We start from the raw sequence: 15,376 nt of genomic DNA on the forward strand, positions 1-15,376 counted from the left end.
TTTCCTGAACAAGCGGAGGACCGGCTTTGAGAACCACCGCTCTAGAATAGCTTTGACAGTGTATTGATAATCTGTTTCCTTCTATTTACATTTCCACAGAACATAAACAGAGAGATTTTCAGGGTTACCAACATTAGGCCACTATTGTGTTGTATTTGTTGTCTTGGTTTATTTAGTCATCTGCTCTCTACCAGCATCTGCAAGATGACACCTCCCTGATGAACTCTGGGGAAGACAGTGTTTGGGAAAGTGGCTGAAGCATCGATTGAATGTTAATAACTGATCCTGTACAATACTTAGAGTCTCTCCTGGCTGGTAAAGGCAGGAAATAGTCTTACCCAGAAAAGGAAAGATGCCTTTTATGCCTACATATGTGGCAGTCCATTGACTAAGAACTTCTTAGTTAGCTCAACCTACCTTCTGGGGGAAAGAGGGGAACAACATTATTGAGTGGGTAGTTACTGGTTTATTGGCTTTTCTTATACCTTTCATTCAGACTTTAACCCAATTCCTGGGATGCCTACAGCCCTTGTTAAGTCTGGAGGAGTATGGAGTGTGTGATGTTTCACTTCATATTATTTATAGAAATATGCTTATGATATGAATATGACATAACAGATATAAGTTATGCAAGATGGCTCATATGAGATATCATTGGAAAGGTTATGATTTACTGAATGTGATTATCCAATTTGTATGCCTGTATCATTTCTGTATCTGAAGGTAGGACTGTTAACTATGTATCTGTATTTCAAATGTGTTACTTTGGGTATCACCCCCAACCAGCGCTTCAGGTACAACAGTGCAAAAGCCAGACAGGCCTAATGGGTCATTAGTAGAGACAATGGACTGTGAAAAAGCTTGGTCTTCCTTTGGACTCTGGAGACAGCCTGTGAGACTTGGGTCCAAGTCACCTAGTACTGGATACCCCTCTTACCCTTTTGGAATACCAATGGTTTTCCGCTAGAAGACAAAGGGTTCCCGCCTTACACAAGAGCTATATAAGAGGGGAGTGACATCATCATGGTTCTCCTCTGCCTCCCCACCCTAAGAGACACTGAAAAAAGACCTGGAAGCAAGAGAACTGTGGGGAGAAGGGTTGAGCCCAAGCTGGAAAGGCGTCTAGCTTGTGATTACTGTAATAATACCTGAGGTCTCAAGAGGGAGACCAGTGCAACTGACTTTCAAGACTTTCTTTCTCTTTCCGGCTCCATCCTGTATGGTGGCAGTGTTTCCTGCGTAGCTGGAACCATGCAGCTGTTCATCTGTACTCAGAACCTGCACACCCTTGAGGTGTCTGGACAGGAAACAGTCACTCACATTAAGGCTCGCATTGAGTCCCTGGAGGGCATTGCACCTGAGGATCAGATGGTTCTCTTGGGTGGAACTCCCTTGGAGGATGGATCTCTCATTAGGCAATGTGGCATCAGCGAGCTTACCACCTTGGAGGTGGCTGCTCGCGTGCTGGGTGGTAAGGTCCATGGCTCGCTGGCTTGTGCTGGGAAGGTGGGAGACCAGACTCCCAAGGTTGCCAAGCAAGAGAAGAAGAAGAAGAAAACTGGCCATGCCAAGAGACGCATGCAGTACAACAGGCACTTTGTCAATATTGTGCTGGGCTTTGGCAAGAAGAAGGGCCCCTATGCTAACTCCTAAATGGCACACCTCACCCAATAAAGCAGATGTCACCTGGGGGAAAAAAAATTCTGTAACCTGCCTGCAACAACAGCAAGGGTGAGAAATACTATTTATAACCAATTTCTTTAATGAAACTAGCTTAGTTTGCATGTTCGCTTTCATTTGCTTAGTAATCTGCTTTGTTCTGTCTGTTATCTCTTATATTCACTTAAAATCCACCTTTGGTAGTTAATAAACTTATTTCTTGTTTATAAGAAGAATGCATTCCAGTTTATGCAATTTCTAACTGGGAGGGGGCAAGAAGCGTGCCCATCTCTCTTCACATTGAGGAAGAGGGTGGATTTTTTATGAGCTTACGCTACACAGATTTTTCTGTACAGTGCAAGACAGTATTATTTTGGGTTTATCTCCCAAAAAGAGGAGTGCTGGGGGAGTCCTCTCACACAAAGCTGACTTCAGTCTGTCTGCAGTGGGCTGTGGCCCTGTGTGTGCACTGCAAGAGGCCAGAGAGCCTAATTCAGCAAAGCAGGCAGAGGCAACCCAGGCTGATTGAGCAGGGGTGGCTCAGTGAAACCCAGTACATCAGGTGACATCCCAGAAGGGGGGTCCAACCTGTCACAGAGCGAATGAAGTTTTTGGGAAGTGTTGGAAAGAGTGTTTTACCCAGGAAACGTGCCCTATATCGCTAACCCAGGTAGAAAATTTGAGGGACCCATTGTTAAAATGCTTGGCAGCACATCCCTGCCAAACAGCCAGATGCAAAGGTTATTTAAAACAAATCTACATATCAAAGTAACAATGAAGGATCTAATTTAAACCTCACGGAAGCAAGTTAATGCCTTAACTCCATCCTTATTACACCTCATTGTGTCTGGACATTACTGACTTCACTAACATCTGAAACTATAAACCATACATGCTGCAATAAATAGATAAAAAAGGCCACATTAAAGTCAAGCTTCATTCCATATTTACTAGTGTAGTAAATTGCTGTTCTACTAATCGAGTGAAAACTAGTTTTTGTTGACAAATGTATACAGCTGAGTCTCATGGGTATAAAAGCACCATTAAATGCACTTTCTTTTCACGCCCATCCAAAATAAAAACAGAGCTTTAAATGAAACATTTCTGAGAACAGAATTCAGGTTTCAAATTTACAATATGTTTTACCTTGTGCCCTGAAATAATTCCACACAACAGTGCTTGTGTACAATGATAGGAGAATAATTGCATTGTAATCAGCAGCAAACAGCACATTTATCTCTCCCTTCCCTTTAGTGGCTACTTTATTTCAGAATTTGCATGATGGAGTTGGCCGCGTAAAGACAAAAAGCAATGCTCACATGGAGCAGCTTTTGTTTCTTCCTGTCTGGAACGGACACTTCTTAAGAGGTTTGATCCCATTTCCTCTGACACGCACCTTTCAGGAGGATGAGTACAGTCTCCCCTACCCAACAATGTAAAGGTTGAGGGGAGGGCATTCACATGTTGCCCTATTTGAATCAGGTCAAAGCATGTAATTAATATTTTTACTCCTGTTAAACTGAGCCCAGGAGCCAACCCACCGCCTCAGACACAGCTTGACATTATATTATCAGAAGCCTGTCTCTCCTTTACAATGTCTCACTGAGGCACGCCTGTAAAGGTGGACAGAACTTTCACCAGCCTGTGAGATGCAATTTGTTGCCAGGACCTTGATCTCAGTTCAGGAGACAGAAGCCCATACGAAAAGCAGCAGGCTTTTAGCATGTTTGAGAATGACTAAGATGTAGCCCTCCTTCAAAAAGACAAGTAGCCTTGCATTCATCACCCCAGACAGGGAAAAACCAATTGTTCTTTAAAATGTTATAAAGTTCTATGCAGAAACTGTTGGTGCCTAGAGATTTCACAGCATGCAAACTTTTAATTGCTTCCCCTTCCTCTTTGCAGATGAGGGCACGTGGAATGTTTTATGTCTTGTGCACTTCATTTGGGAATATCTGAGCATGTAAAACAGAGTGGGATTGCAAAGAAAAACACTGAATATATACGATGCTCTAATGTAACTTTTAGAAACAGGTTTATTGTGAACATACTCTGAGCATCTCTTAGTATGCTTTAGGGACACTGTGCTGCATAGGCAATGTACAACAAGACTAAAAGGATGGGTAGATGATCTATTTTTCAGTGACACTTCAGTCTACCTGTGCTCCAGTGGCATGACTGGGATTTTTTATTTGGGTTATGTTATTTTCCTATACAAGATGTGAATTAAAATATGGAATAAATATGAATGTTCCTGAATACAGTGATGATATTTGAAAATTTTAGTACAGTGTCACATAGCGGCCACACTCAAGGGATGTTACCCCCATTGTGTTAGGCACTGTACAAGTGAGGAGACACTCCTTGCCCCAACAAACTCATCCATACTTTTATATTGACAAACACACAATACATTTCTTCTCTTTAATCTTAGCCAAGTACGGGGCAGAGAAAGTTACTTTCCTACAATTTTTTTTTGTAAGTGGATGATCTGTATCTATCATTCATATTTGCTGGTCTGCTTTACTACCCTCTATAGCCTATCTTCTTGCTATAACCTAGAAATGATTCTCTACAGCAGTGGTTCTCAACCAGGGGTATGTGTACCTCTGGGGGTACTCAGAGGTCTTTCATGGGGTACATCAACTCATCTAGATATTTGCCTCATTTTACAACAGGCTACATAAAAAGCACTAGCAAAGTCCGTACAAACTAAAATTTCATACAATGACTTGTTTATACTGCTCTATCTACTATACACTGAAATGTAAGAACAATATTTATATTCCCATTGATTTATTTTATAGTTATATGGCAAATATGAGAACAGAAGCAATTTTTTAGTGATAGTGACCTGTGACACTTTTGTATTTTTATGTCTGATGTTGTAAGCAAGTAGTTTTTAAGTAAAGTGAAACTTGGGGTACGCAAGACAGATCAGACTCCTGAAAGGGGTACAGTCGTCTGGAAAGGTTGAAAGTCCTGCTCTGTAGCATGTTTTTCTGTAAGATGCAACTCTGGTTAGAGCTGATACCTATTCTTTTTCCCAAGATAGATTAAAAAAAAAAATCCAGTGTAAAAATCCAATTTTTTTTTATTTAAAGTAGATACATAGTTTTGAAAAGAATAATCCTGTTTAAATTTGAATTTATGACCAGCTATGTGAAGGCCTAAACTCACTAAAATTGATCATTCATTTAAATAAATTTTAAAAGGTTACATCAATGAGCCCATCTCAGAGTTTAATGCAGTGGTCCCCAAACATTTTAGGGTCAAACCCCCACTTAGCCCTGTCCGCACCTCATCCTGCCATGAGCCAGGGCCAGGAGTGGGGCTGCGGCTGGGCATAGGGCCGGGAGCTGGGGCTGTGGCTGAGGCTAGAGCACAGCTTGGAACAGAACAAGGCTGCGTGATGCTCCCTCCCTCTTGCCCATGGGGGCCGTCCCAGGCCCTGCTATGCTACGTCCCCCCAAACATTCCTGCACAACCGCATAGGGTGGCGTGCCCCACAGTTTGGGGACCTCTGGTTTAATGAGTTAAAGTGTGCTGCTTTTTTTTTTTAATTTTTAAATATGTACAAAACCAGTGGGTAACATCTAACTTTTGAGGTCAATTCAAGCTTAATACAGTAGTTACATTACAATGTCTTATACTGCATTTGAGTCTTGATATTATTTTCAGTCTTTACAATGGAGCAAATGGCGGTAATTACATTTTTTCCAAATGTAAGTTATTTCAGTTTGTTTTGCAGAGAAGTTTTTGCCTTTAATGCCTTTCTTACTTTTCATTTTAGTTTAGCTAGCAGATGCAGAGAGAATATTTTCCTCATTTGAACTAGTTCATGCAAAGTTGAGAAACGGACTGGAGAGCTGAAAAAGTAGGAAAGCTTGTTTTCCTCTTCTAATCACTAAAAAAACGGGTAGGAGAACATTAAAAACTGATGAAAACCTGGAGATAATGGACCTAATTTTCAAGGGTATTTTGGTGACTAAAGATCCAAATGGGTGCCTCATCCGATTTTCAGAAGTACCTATCCCCTATGGGTATTTCTGAAAATCTCATCAGACACCCTTGAAAATCTGGTCCATAATGACCAGAAACAATTTGTCAATTCACCAACGGCAGTTAATATTTCCATTGTTTAATAAATCAGTTTTAAATTAAAAAAAATGTTTTGAGAGGAAAAAGTGGGAGTTTGTTTCCAGCACCTTTGAGGTAGTTTTATTTAACTAATATAAAAAAAAATGTAAACTGGTATTAAATTAAAAATGCATTAAAATGGTAATTTCCTACCAAATGCAGCGTGACAAATCCCTAATAAAAAAAATCACCATTCAGTAAATAAGGAATGAGTCATTCACCATATTCCCACGTAAAAATGGAAAAAATTAAGAATCTGAATAAGTATGTTAAGCTTAAATAAATGCATATAGATAAAAGTGTTTCCTTCTTGTTGGCAAAGAGAAGTATTGAATTTTGTGTAAAGGTGATATTTGATTGCAAATCAACATGTTTTAGAAGTTATACCAATCAATAAGAACAAACCTCTCTTTAGGAAAATAGCTAAAAAGTACAAATGCAAATCAAGATTAAAAAGACTTTAATTGAGATTTCCTGCTTGCTTATTTAAATTGTGATTTAAAGTTAATCCACCCAGTTGTTTTCTATGATTTCTATAACATTCTTCCACTTTACCACCATTGAACTGAGTGAAACTGATTTACCTTTGCAAATGGAGTTTTGTTTTTTATTTATACAGTGCCCACAATGTGCTAGACACTACACAGACATAACAGGTCTGTGCCTAGAACAGTTTAGAATCTGAATGTATTTTGATTAAAAATATATATGATGAGTACCTCTATCAAATGCCTCATGTCGTGGATATCAAATTTATTTTAATGCAATTGTTTAAAGTCAGTATCTTCTCCTTGTTCCAAACCTACCTTCTGTCTACTCCAGCCCTCTTGATCCACCCTGATCTTTCATTCCCATTAGCTCAATTATCAGATGTGGGGGGACGCAGATTGTCTTGAAGTTTCTGGCCATAAAGTAATTGGTCAGGTGGAGACCAGGTGCCTGCTGCTGATGAGCTGGGTGGTTAGTGAGGAGTCCTGTGACATGTGGTCTTGATCTCTGTCCAGAATTCACAGTAAAAGGAAAAAAACTGCTTAGAGTGTTTTTTAAAAAGAGGCCTGATAGAAACCAGATACAACCAGCTTGATCTGTGAAAGGTGGTATCTGACTTAGGTCATTAAGCTGTTGAAAGTCAACTGGATATTATCATCATTAAAAGATCTTTCTGTCCTCAGTGGTCCACCCCATAGAGAATGTAGCCAGACCCCCAAACCCCTTTTGTGCAGATGGTACTGGAGAAAGCAGGTTTCGAAAGAGGGGAGCTGCTCAGGTTCAGGGTGGCTTTATGATGAAGCAAGGATGTGGTGCTGAAAGGCTCACTTGAGGGGATTGCTTTCAAGAAGTAGATAGCTATTCACTTTTATTCCCCCCAGCTCCCATGCTGAGATCGTTTTAGCTAGGTTCAATTATGGAAAGTGACGAATTACGTATGTAATCTAGGGGAGGAAGTGTGGAGACAGCACTAGCCTGTAACACAGGAAACTTGGATTCTATTCCTGGGTCTGCCACTGGCCTTCTGGGTGACCTTGGCCAAGTCACTTCATCTCCTTCTCCCTGTTTATGCATATGTAAAATGGAGATAATAATGCTGATCTTTGTAAAGAATTTAGAGATCTGCTGCCGAAAAGTGCTAGAAGAGTTAGAAATTATTATTAGACACAAACAGGTTCCTTTGTTTTAATGCCATTCTCTGTTTTAAATCACAGTACTGACATGGGAGTAACTTCCCTTTGACGTCAGCAAACAGAAGAGACCACCATAACCTCCATGAGGTGCTGAAATGGAGAGAGTTTCTGGAACCTTTCCCCTCTCAGCGTCAAGGCAGAGTATGGGAAAAGTGGTTGGCTGCCAGCATGTTTGTTCTGGCTGCAGCAGGTGAATGCAAGCAGAGAAGCTGAGAGGCCAAGGCAGAGATGACAGCTGGAGGAGGTGGGGGGTCACAGATGCCCTTTGGGTTTTGTGTTGGTAGGTCTCTGCTGACTGCTAGAAGTCGCTGCCATCAGGTATGTGGTGAGAGGTAGAAAGTGAGGTTTCCCCAAGCCACTAATAGCTGGTCAGAAAGGAGCAGGAGCATGTGGCCTACCTGGTCAGTCCTCCCCCATACACTACTTTTAATGAAGCTGGTGGAAACACAGCAGGGGGCTTCTCTTGTAGTAGCTGCCTTGACTGGTAATGCAAGCACCTATACAGGACAGCAGCTGTCTGGGTGAGCAACATTATGCCCAGATCCAGCCACAAGGGGGTTGAAAGGACTTTCTACCAAGGAAGAGCCAGACTTCACTCCTTATACTGAATCCCACTTCAAGTTCTCTCTGTAGCTTTGTACTTGCTGAAAAGGATTGCGGGTTAGTCCACCTCAGCTTGATGCTAGGGGACTGGAGCCATTGCAGTCTACTGTGCAATTACAGTTCAGACTGGTTCAGTTCCTGTGTATTGCCATGGTTTTAGTTACACTGTCAGGGACCACTGCAAAAAATGTTTAATGTTTATCTGAGTTGGTGACATTACAATCTATTACATGCAAGTCAAAAAGGAGAGAGATAGAGGGTATGTCTACACTACGGAATAAGGTTGAATTTATAGAAGTCGTTTTTTTAGAAATCGGTTTTATATATTTGAGTGTGTGTGTTCCCACAGAAAATGCTCTAAGTGCATTAAGTGCATTAACTCGGCGGAGTGCTTCCACAGTAGCGAGACTAGAGTCGACTTCCGGAGCGTTGCACTGTGGGTAGCTATCCCACAGCTCCCGCAGTCTCCGCTGCCCATTGGAATTCTGGGTTGAGATCCCAATGTCTGATGGGGCTAAAACATTGTCGTGGGTGGTTCTGGGTACATATCGTCAGGCCCCCGTTCCCTCCCTCCCTCCCTCCATGAAAGCAAGGGCAGACAATCGTTTCGCGCCTTTTTTCCTGAGTTACCTGTGCAGACGTCATACCACGGCAAGCATGGAGCCCGCTCAGGTAACCATCACCGTATGTCTCCTGGGTGCTGGCAGACGCGGTACGGCATTGCTACACAGTAGCAGCAACCCATTGCCTTCTGGCAGCAGACGGTACAATACGATTGGTAGCCGTCATCGTCATGTCCGAGGTGCGCCTGGCCACGTCGGCTGGGAGCGCCTGGGCAGACATGGGCGCAGGGACTAAATTTGGAGTGACTTGACCAGGTCATTCTCTTTAGTCCTGCAGTCAGTCCTATTGAACCGTCTTATGGTGAGCAGGCAGGCAATACGGATTGCTAGCAGTCGTACTGTACCATCTTCTGCCGAGCAGCCATGAGATGTGGATGGCATGCAGTCCTTCTGCACCGTCTGCTGCCAGCCAAAGATGTAAAAGATAGATGGAGTGGATCAAAACAAGAAATAAACCAGATTTGTTTTGTACTCATTTGCCTCCTCCCCCGTCTAGGGGACTCATTCCTCTAGGTCACACTGTAGTCACTCACAGAGAAGGTGCAGTGAGGTAAATCTAGCCATGTATCAATCAGAGGCCAGGCTAACCTCCTTGTTCCAATAAGAACAATAACTTAGGTGCACCATTTCTTATTGGAACCCTCCATGAAGTCCTGCCTGAAATACTCCTTGATGTAAATCCACCCCCTTTGTTGATTGTAACTCCCTGAAGCCAACCCTGTAAGTCGTGTCGTCAGTCGCCCCTCCCTCCGTCAGAGCAACGGCAGACAATAGTTCCGCGCCTTTTTTCTGTGCGGACGCCATACCAAGGCAAGCATGGAGGCCACTCAGCTCACTTTGGCAATTAGGAGCACATTAAACACCACACGCATTATCCAGCAGTATATGCAGCACCAGAATCTGGCAAAGCGATACCGGGCGAGGAGGCGACGTCAGCGCGGTCACGTGAGTGATCAGGACATGGACACAGATTTCTCTGAGAGCATGGGCCCTGCCAATGCACGCGTCATGGTGCTAATGGGGCAGGTTCATGCTGTGGAACGCCGATTCTGGGCTCGGGAAACAAGCACAGACTGCTGGGACCGCATAGTGTTGCAGGTCTGGGACGATTCCCAGTGGCTGCGAAACTTTTGCATGCGTAAGGGCACTTTCATGGAACTTTGTGACTTGCTTTCCCCTGCCCAGAAGCACATGAATACCAAGATGAAAGCAGCCCTCACAGTTGAGAAGCGAGTGGCGATAGCCCTGTGGAAGCTTGTAACGCCAGACAGCTACCGGTCAGTTGGAAATCAATTTGGAGTGGGCAAATCTACTGTTGGGGCTGCTGTGATGCAAGTAGCCCACGCAATCAAAGATCTGCTGATATCAAGGGTAGTGACCCTGGGAAATGTGCAGGTCATAGTGGATGGCTTTGCTGCAATGGGATTCCCTAACTGTGGTGGGGCCATAGACGGAACCCATATCCCTATCTTGGCACCGGAGCACCAAGCCGCCGAGTATATAAACCGCAAGCGGTACTTTTCAATAGTGCTGCAAGCTCTGGTGGATCACAAGGGACGTTTCACCAACATCAACGTGGGATGGCCGGGAAAGGTACATGATGCTCGCATATTCAGGAACTCTGGTCTGTTTCAAAAGCTGCAGGAAGGGACTTTATTCCCAGACCAGAAAGTAACTGTTGGGGATGTTGAAATGCCTATATGTATCCTTGGGGACCCAGCCTACCCCTTAATGCCATGGCTCATGAAGCCGTACACAGGCAGCCTGGACTGTAGTCAGGAGCTGTTCAACTACAGGCTGAGCAAGTGCAGAATGGTGGTAGAATGTGCATTTGGACGTTTAAAGGCGCGCTGGCGCAGTTTACTGACTCGCTTAGACCTCAGCGAAACCAATATTCCCACTGTTATTACTGCTTGCTGTGTGCTCCACAATATCTGTGAGAGTAAGGGGGAGACGTTTATGGCGGGGTGGGAGGTTGAGGCAAATCGCCTGGCTGCTGGTTACGCGCAGCCAGACACTAGGGCGGTTAGAAGAGCACAGGAGGGCGCGGTACGCATCAGAGAAGCTTTGAAAACCAGTTTCATGACTGGCCAGGCTACGGTGTGAAAGTTCTGTTTGTTTCTCCTTGATGAAACCCCCCACCCCTTGGTTCACTCTACTTCCCTGTAAGCTAACCACCCTCCCCTCCTCCCTTCGATCACCGCTTGCAGAGGCAATAAAGTCATTGTTGCTTCACATTCATGCATTCCTTATTCATTCGTCACACAAATAGGGGGATGACTACCAAGGTAGCCCAGGAGGGGTGGTGGAGGAGGGAAGGAAAATGCCACACAGCACTTTAAGCACAGCACTTTAAAAGTTGACAACTTTAAAATTTATTGAATGCCAGCCTTCTTTTTTTTGGGCAATCCTCTGTGGTGGAGTGGCTGGTTGGCCGGTGGCCCCCCCACCGCGTTCTTGGGCGACTGGGTGTGGAGGCTATGGAACTTGGGGAGGAGGGCGGTTGGTTACACAGGGGCTGTAGTGGCAGTCTGTGCTCCAGCTGCATTTGCTGCAGCTCAACCATACACTGGAGCATACTGGTTTGATCCTCCAGCAGCCTCCGCATTGAATCCTGCCTCCTCTCATCACACTGCCGCCACATTTGAGCTTCAGCCCTGTCTTCAGCCCGCCACCTCTCCTCCCGGTCATTTTGTGCTTTCCTGCACTCTGACATTATTTGCCTCCACGCATTCGTCTGTGCTCTGTCAGTGTGGGAGGACAGCATGAGCTCGGAGAACATTTCATCGCAAGTGCGTTTTTTTTTTCTAATCTTCACTAGCCTCTGGGAAGGAGAAGATCCTGTGATCATTGAAACACATGCAGCTGGTGGAGAAAAAAAAAAAGGGACAGCGCTATTTAAAAAGACACATTTTATAAAACAGTGGCTACACTCTTTCAGGGTAAACCTTGCTGTTAACATTACATACATAGCACATGTGCTTTCGTTACAAGGTCGCATTTTGCCTCCCCCCACCGCGTGGCTACCCCTTCAACCCTCCCCGTGGCTAACAGCGGGGAATATTTCTGTTTAGCCACAGGCAAAGAGCACAGCAGGAATGGGCTCCTCTGAGTGTCCCCTGAAGAAAAGCACTCTATTTCAACCAGGTGACCATGAATTATATCTCACTCTCCTGAGGATTACACAGAGAGAGAAAGAACGGATGTTGTTTGAACGCCAGCAAACATACACTGCAATGCTTTGTTGTACAATGATTCTCGAGTACATGTTACTGGCCTGGAGTGGCCCTCCCCAGAAACCTTTTGCAAAGGCTTTGGGAGTATATCCAGGAGAGCCGCGAATGCCAGGGCAAAGTAATCCTTTCACATGCTTGCTTTTAAACCATGTATAGTATTTTAAAAGGTACACTCACCGGAGGTCCCTTCTCCGCCTGCTGGGTCCAGGAGGCAGCCTTGGGTGGGTTCGGGGGGTACTGGCTCCAGGTCCAGGGTAAGAAACAGTTCCTGGCTGTCAGGAAAACCGGTTTCTCCGCTTGCTTGCTGTGAGCTGTCTACAACCTCATCATCAATCTTCATCATCATCATCTTCGTCCCCAAAACCTGCTTCCGTATTGCCTCCATCTCCATTGAAGGAGTCAAACAACACGGCTGGGGTAGTGGTGGCTGAACCCCCTAAAATGGCATGCAGCTCATCATAGAAGTGGCATGTTTGGGGCTCTGACCCGGAGCGGCCGTTCGCCTCTCTGGTTTTCCGGTAGGCTTGCCTCAGCTCCTTCAGTTTCACGCGGCACTGCTTCGGGTCCCTGTTATGGCCTCTGTCCTTCATGCCCTGGGAGATTTTGACAAAGGTTTTGGCATTTCGAAAACTGGAACGGAGTTCTGATAGCACGGATTCCTCTCCCCATACAGCGATCAGATCTTGTACCTCCCGTTCGGTCCATGCTGGAGCTCTTTTGAGATTCTGGGACTCCATCATGGTCACCTCTGCTGATGAGCTCTGCATGTTCACCTGCAGCTTGCCACGCTGGCCAAAGAGGAAATGAGATTCAAAAGTTCGCGGTTCTTTTCCTATCTACCTGGCCAATGCATCTGAGTTGAGAGTGCTGTCCAGAGCAGTCAAAATGGAGCACTCTGGGATAGCTCCCGGAGGCCAATACCGTCGAATTGTGTCCACAGTACCCCAAATTCGAGCAGGCAAGGCCGATTTAAGCGCTAATCCACTTGTCAGGGGTGGAGTAAGGAAATCAATTTTAAGAGCCCTTTAAGTCGAAATAAAGGGCTTCATCCTGTGGACGGGTGCAGGTTTACATTGATTTAATGCTGCTAAATTCGACCTAAAGTCCTAGTGTAGACCAGGGCAGAGGAAAAGCAGAACTAAAGCATAAGGGAAAAGGACCTGAGCCCAGAACATTTTTTCTCACTTAAAAGATTATATGACTCATTAAAGGTTAATTCAAATATAAGACAACATCTTTGTAAATTTTGATATATTTAGGGAAGACAGGAAATTCCATTGTCCATCATTTTTTTATTTATCATGTGTCGTATCATATCATGAATTTGTGGCTTTGCTACAAGCCCTGAGCAAGGGGGCAGCACATAAATCCGATTTTGACTCGATTATAATTAGCTTCCCAGTCCCTCTGCTGTACAGGGAGGGTGAGGGGGTGAATGTAAGGCTTATACATATCATAGAAAGAAAAGGAGTACTTGTGGCACCCCAGAGACTAACCAATTTATTTGAGCATAAGCTTTCGTGAGCTACAGCTCACTTAATCGGATGCATACATATTTTTGCGAATACAGACTAACACGGCTGTTACTCTGAAACCTGATATACCATAGACTAATTCCTCCACAGTACCAGCCAGTGTGCCCTGGCTCTGAAAAGATTGCTTTTCTCCATGTTGCTACCTACTCTGTACCCATCACTGCCCTTGAACATTTGGCCCCAAACTGTCCCTATTCTTCTACAGCTAATATTAGTGTCATTCCAACAATTTAGGCAACACAGAACAATTCTATCCCATTAGCAAAGATATTTTCAACAGCTTTCTAGAAAAAGCTACATTTGCACCAGAATGAGACAATTACTAGGAAATAATCCCATGTCGTTGGATTCACAGGCTAAGACAGAACCCAGCATCTCTTCCTCCTCTTTGATGAGTCACCTCATGGGCGCTGACTCCATGGTGCTCCAGGGCTGAGAGCGCCGCGTCCCCGCTCCTCCGCCTACCTCCCAGCGTTTCTCTCCCGGCTTCTGCCAAACAGCTGTTTGTATGCTTGGGTGGGTGGGTGAGTAGCGGGAATGTGGCGCACTCAGGGGAGGAGGCGGGGCCGGGATTTGGTGAAGGAGTTAGAATAGGGGCAGGGAGGGGGTGGTGTTGGTGCGGGGACTTTGGGGAAGGGGTTGGAATGAGGGCAGGGCCTCATGGAAGGGGTGGAGTGGGGGCAGGGTGAGCACCCATGGAAAAGAGGGGAAGTCAGCGCCTATGTCTCACCTCTCTAGCTTGTGCATTGCTGAAATAAAATATTTATTTCCACAGCCTCAGAAGAGATGAACCATAGTCCTCACTCAGTAGTGACTTGTAGTGTTATCTTCTAGCGAGGAAACTTTTTGCACTTTAGAAAGCTTAGAGGGGGGAAAAGTACACTCTTAGGAGCCTTTGCTGTGACCAATGGACTCTTATTAGGCTTGTCCTTTAACTGAAGCGGTGGGCTACCAAATAACCTACAATCCTTAAAGACTTTTCTTGGTTAACAAATGGGTCTCAAAACATTTACTAAATAAGGTTCAGCCCTTACAATACCCCTCATCTCCTCCCCTCCTGAACCAAGGGAACAGATTATCTTAACAGGCAGTATAGCAATTTTTAAATCACTCCTTAGTTTTAAATAGGAGCACAAGAACTGCCATGTCACATCAGACAATAGTCCATTTTAGTCCACTGTCTTCTCTAACAGCGGCTAGTACCAAATGCTCGAGGAAAAGGTGGGGGGAAATTCCATAACAGACTCTTCTATAACAAACTACCATCAGGGAAGTCTCCTCCTTACCAATAGGCTGTAGGAGGTTGGATTATATCCTGATAAAACAAATATTTTGAAGCACACGGTCACACTTATGAGGCTTGCTGCACCCATTTCCCCCTTCTGGTCTCTGAGGGTACATCTGCCCTGCAAAATTAAGTAATTGTGGTGTGGTTAAGCATGTCTGCTCTAGCTTTAATCTAGCCAACATGGGTAACAATAGCAATGAAGATGCAATGGTACAGACCCTGCTAGCAAACTGAGTGCATAGACAGCATCCCTGGGGGGCTTGTACAGCAGACGAATTGGGTGGCTAGACCGCACTGAAGCCTATGCTGCCATATCTTCACCATTATTGTTACCAGTGCTAGCTATGATGACCCACAGATCCCTTCCTGCCAACTGGCAGAGGGCACAGGGCATATGTAGGGTTTTACAGGGATCCCCAGGGATGGCTATATGCAAAATATCAGAGGGGTAGCCGTGTTAGTCTGTATCCACAAAAACAACAAGCAGTCTGGTGGCACCTAAAGAATAACAGATTTATTTGGGCATAACTTTTCATGGGTAAAAAAAACCACTTCTTCAGATGCATGGAGTGAAAATTACAGATACAGGCATAAATTTATATATTTATGT

General features: G+C 44.6%; 1 protein-coding gene across 1 annotated transcript; it reads left to right on the forward strand.

The window, feature by feature from the left end:
* Positions 1–1,243: 1,243 nt before the first annotated feature.
* LOC140906075 (ubiquitin-like FUBI-ribosomal protein eS30 fusion protein) lies at positions 1,244–1,687 on the forward strand. The gene has a single exon (XM_073329582.1). The coding sequence runs from the start codon at positions 1,252–1,254 to the stop codon at positions 1,651–1,653; it is 402 nt and encodes a 133-aa protein (XP_073185683.1). The 5' UTR covers positions 1,244–1,251; the 3' UTR covers positions 1,654–1,687.
* The last annotated feature ends 13,689 nt before the right edge of the window (positions 1,688–15,376 follow it).

Source organism: Lepidochelys kempii, chromosome 2 (assembly GCF_965140285.1).
Source record: "Lepidochelys kempii isolate rLepKem1 chromosome 2, rLepKem1.hap1, whole genome shotgun sequence".
Taxonomy (NCBI): domain Eukaryota; kingdom Metazoa; phylum Chordata; order Testudines; family Cheloniidae; genus Lepidochelys; species Lepidochelys kempii.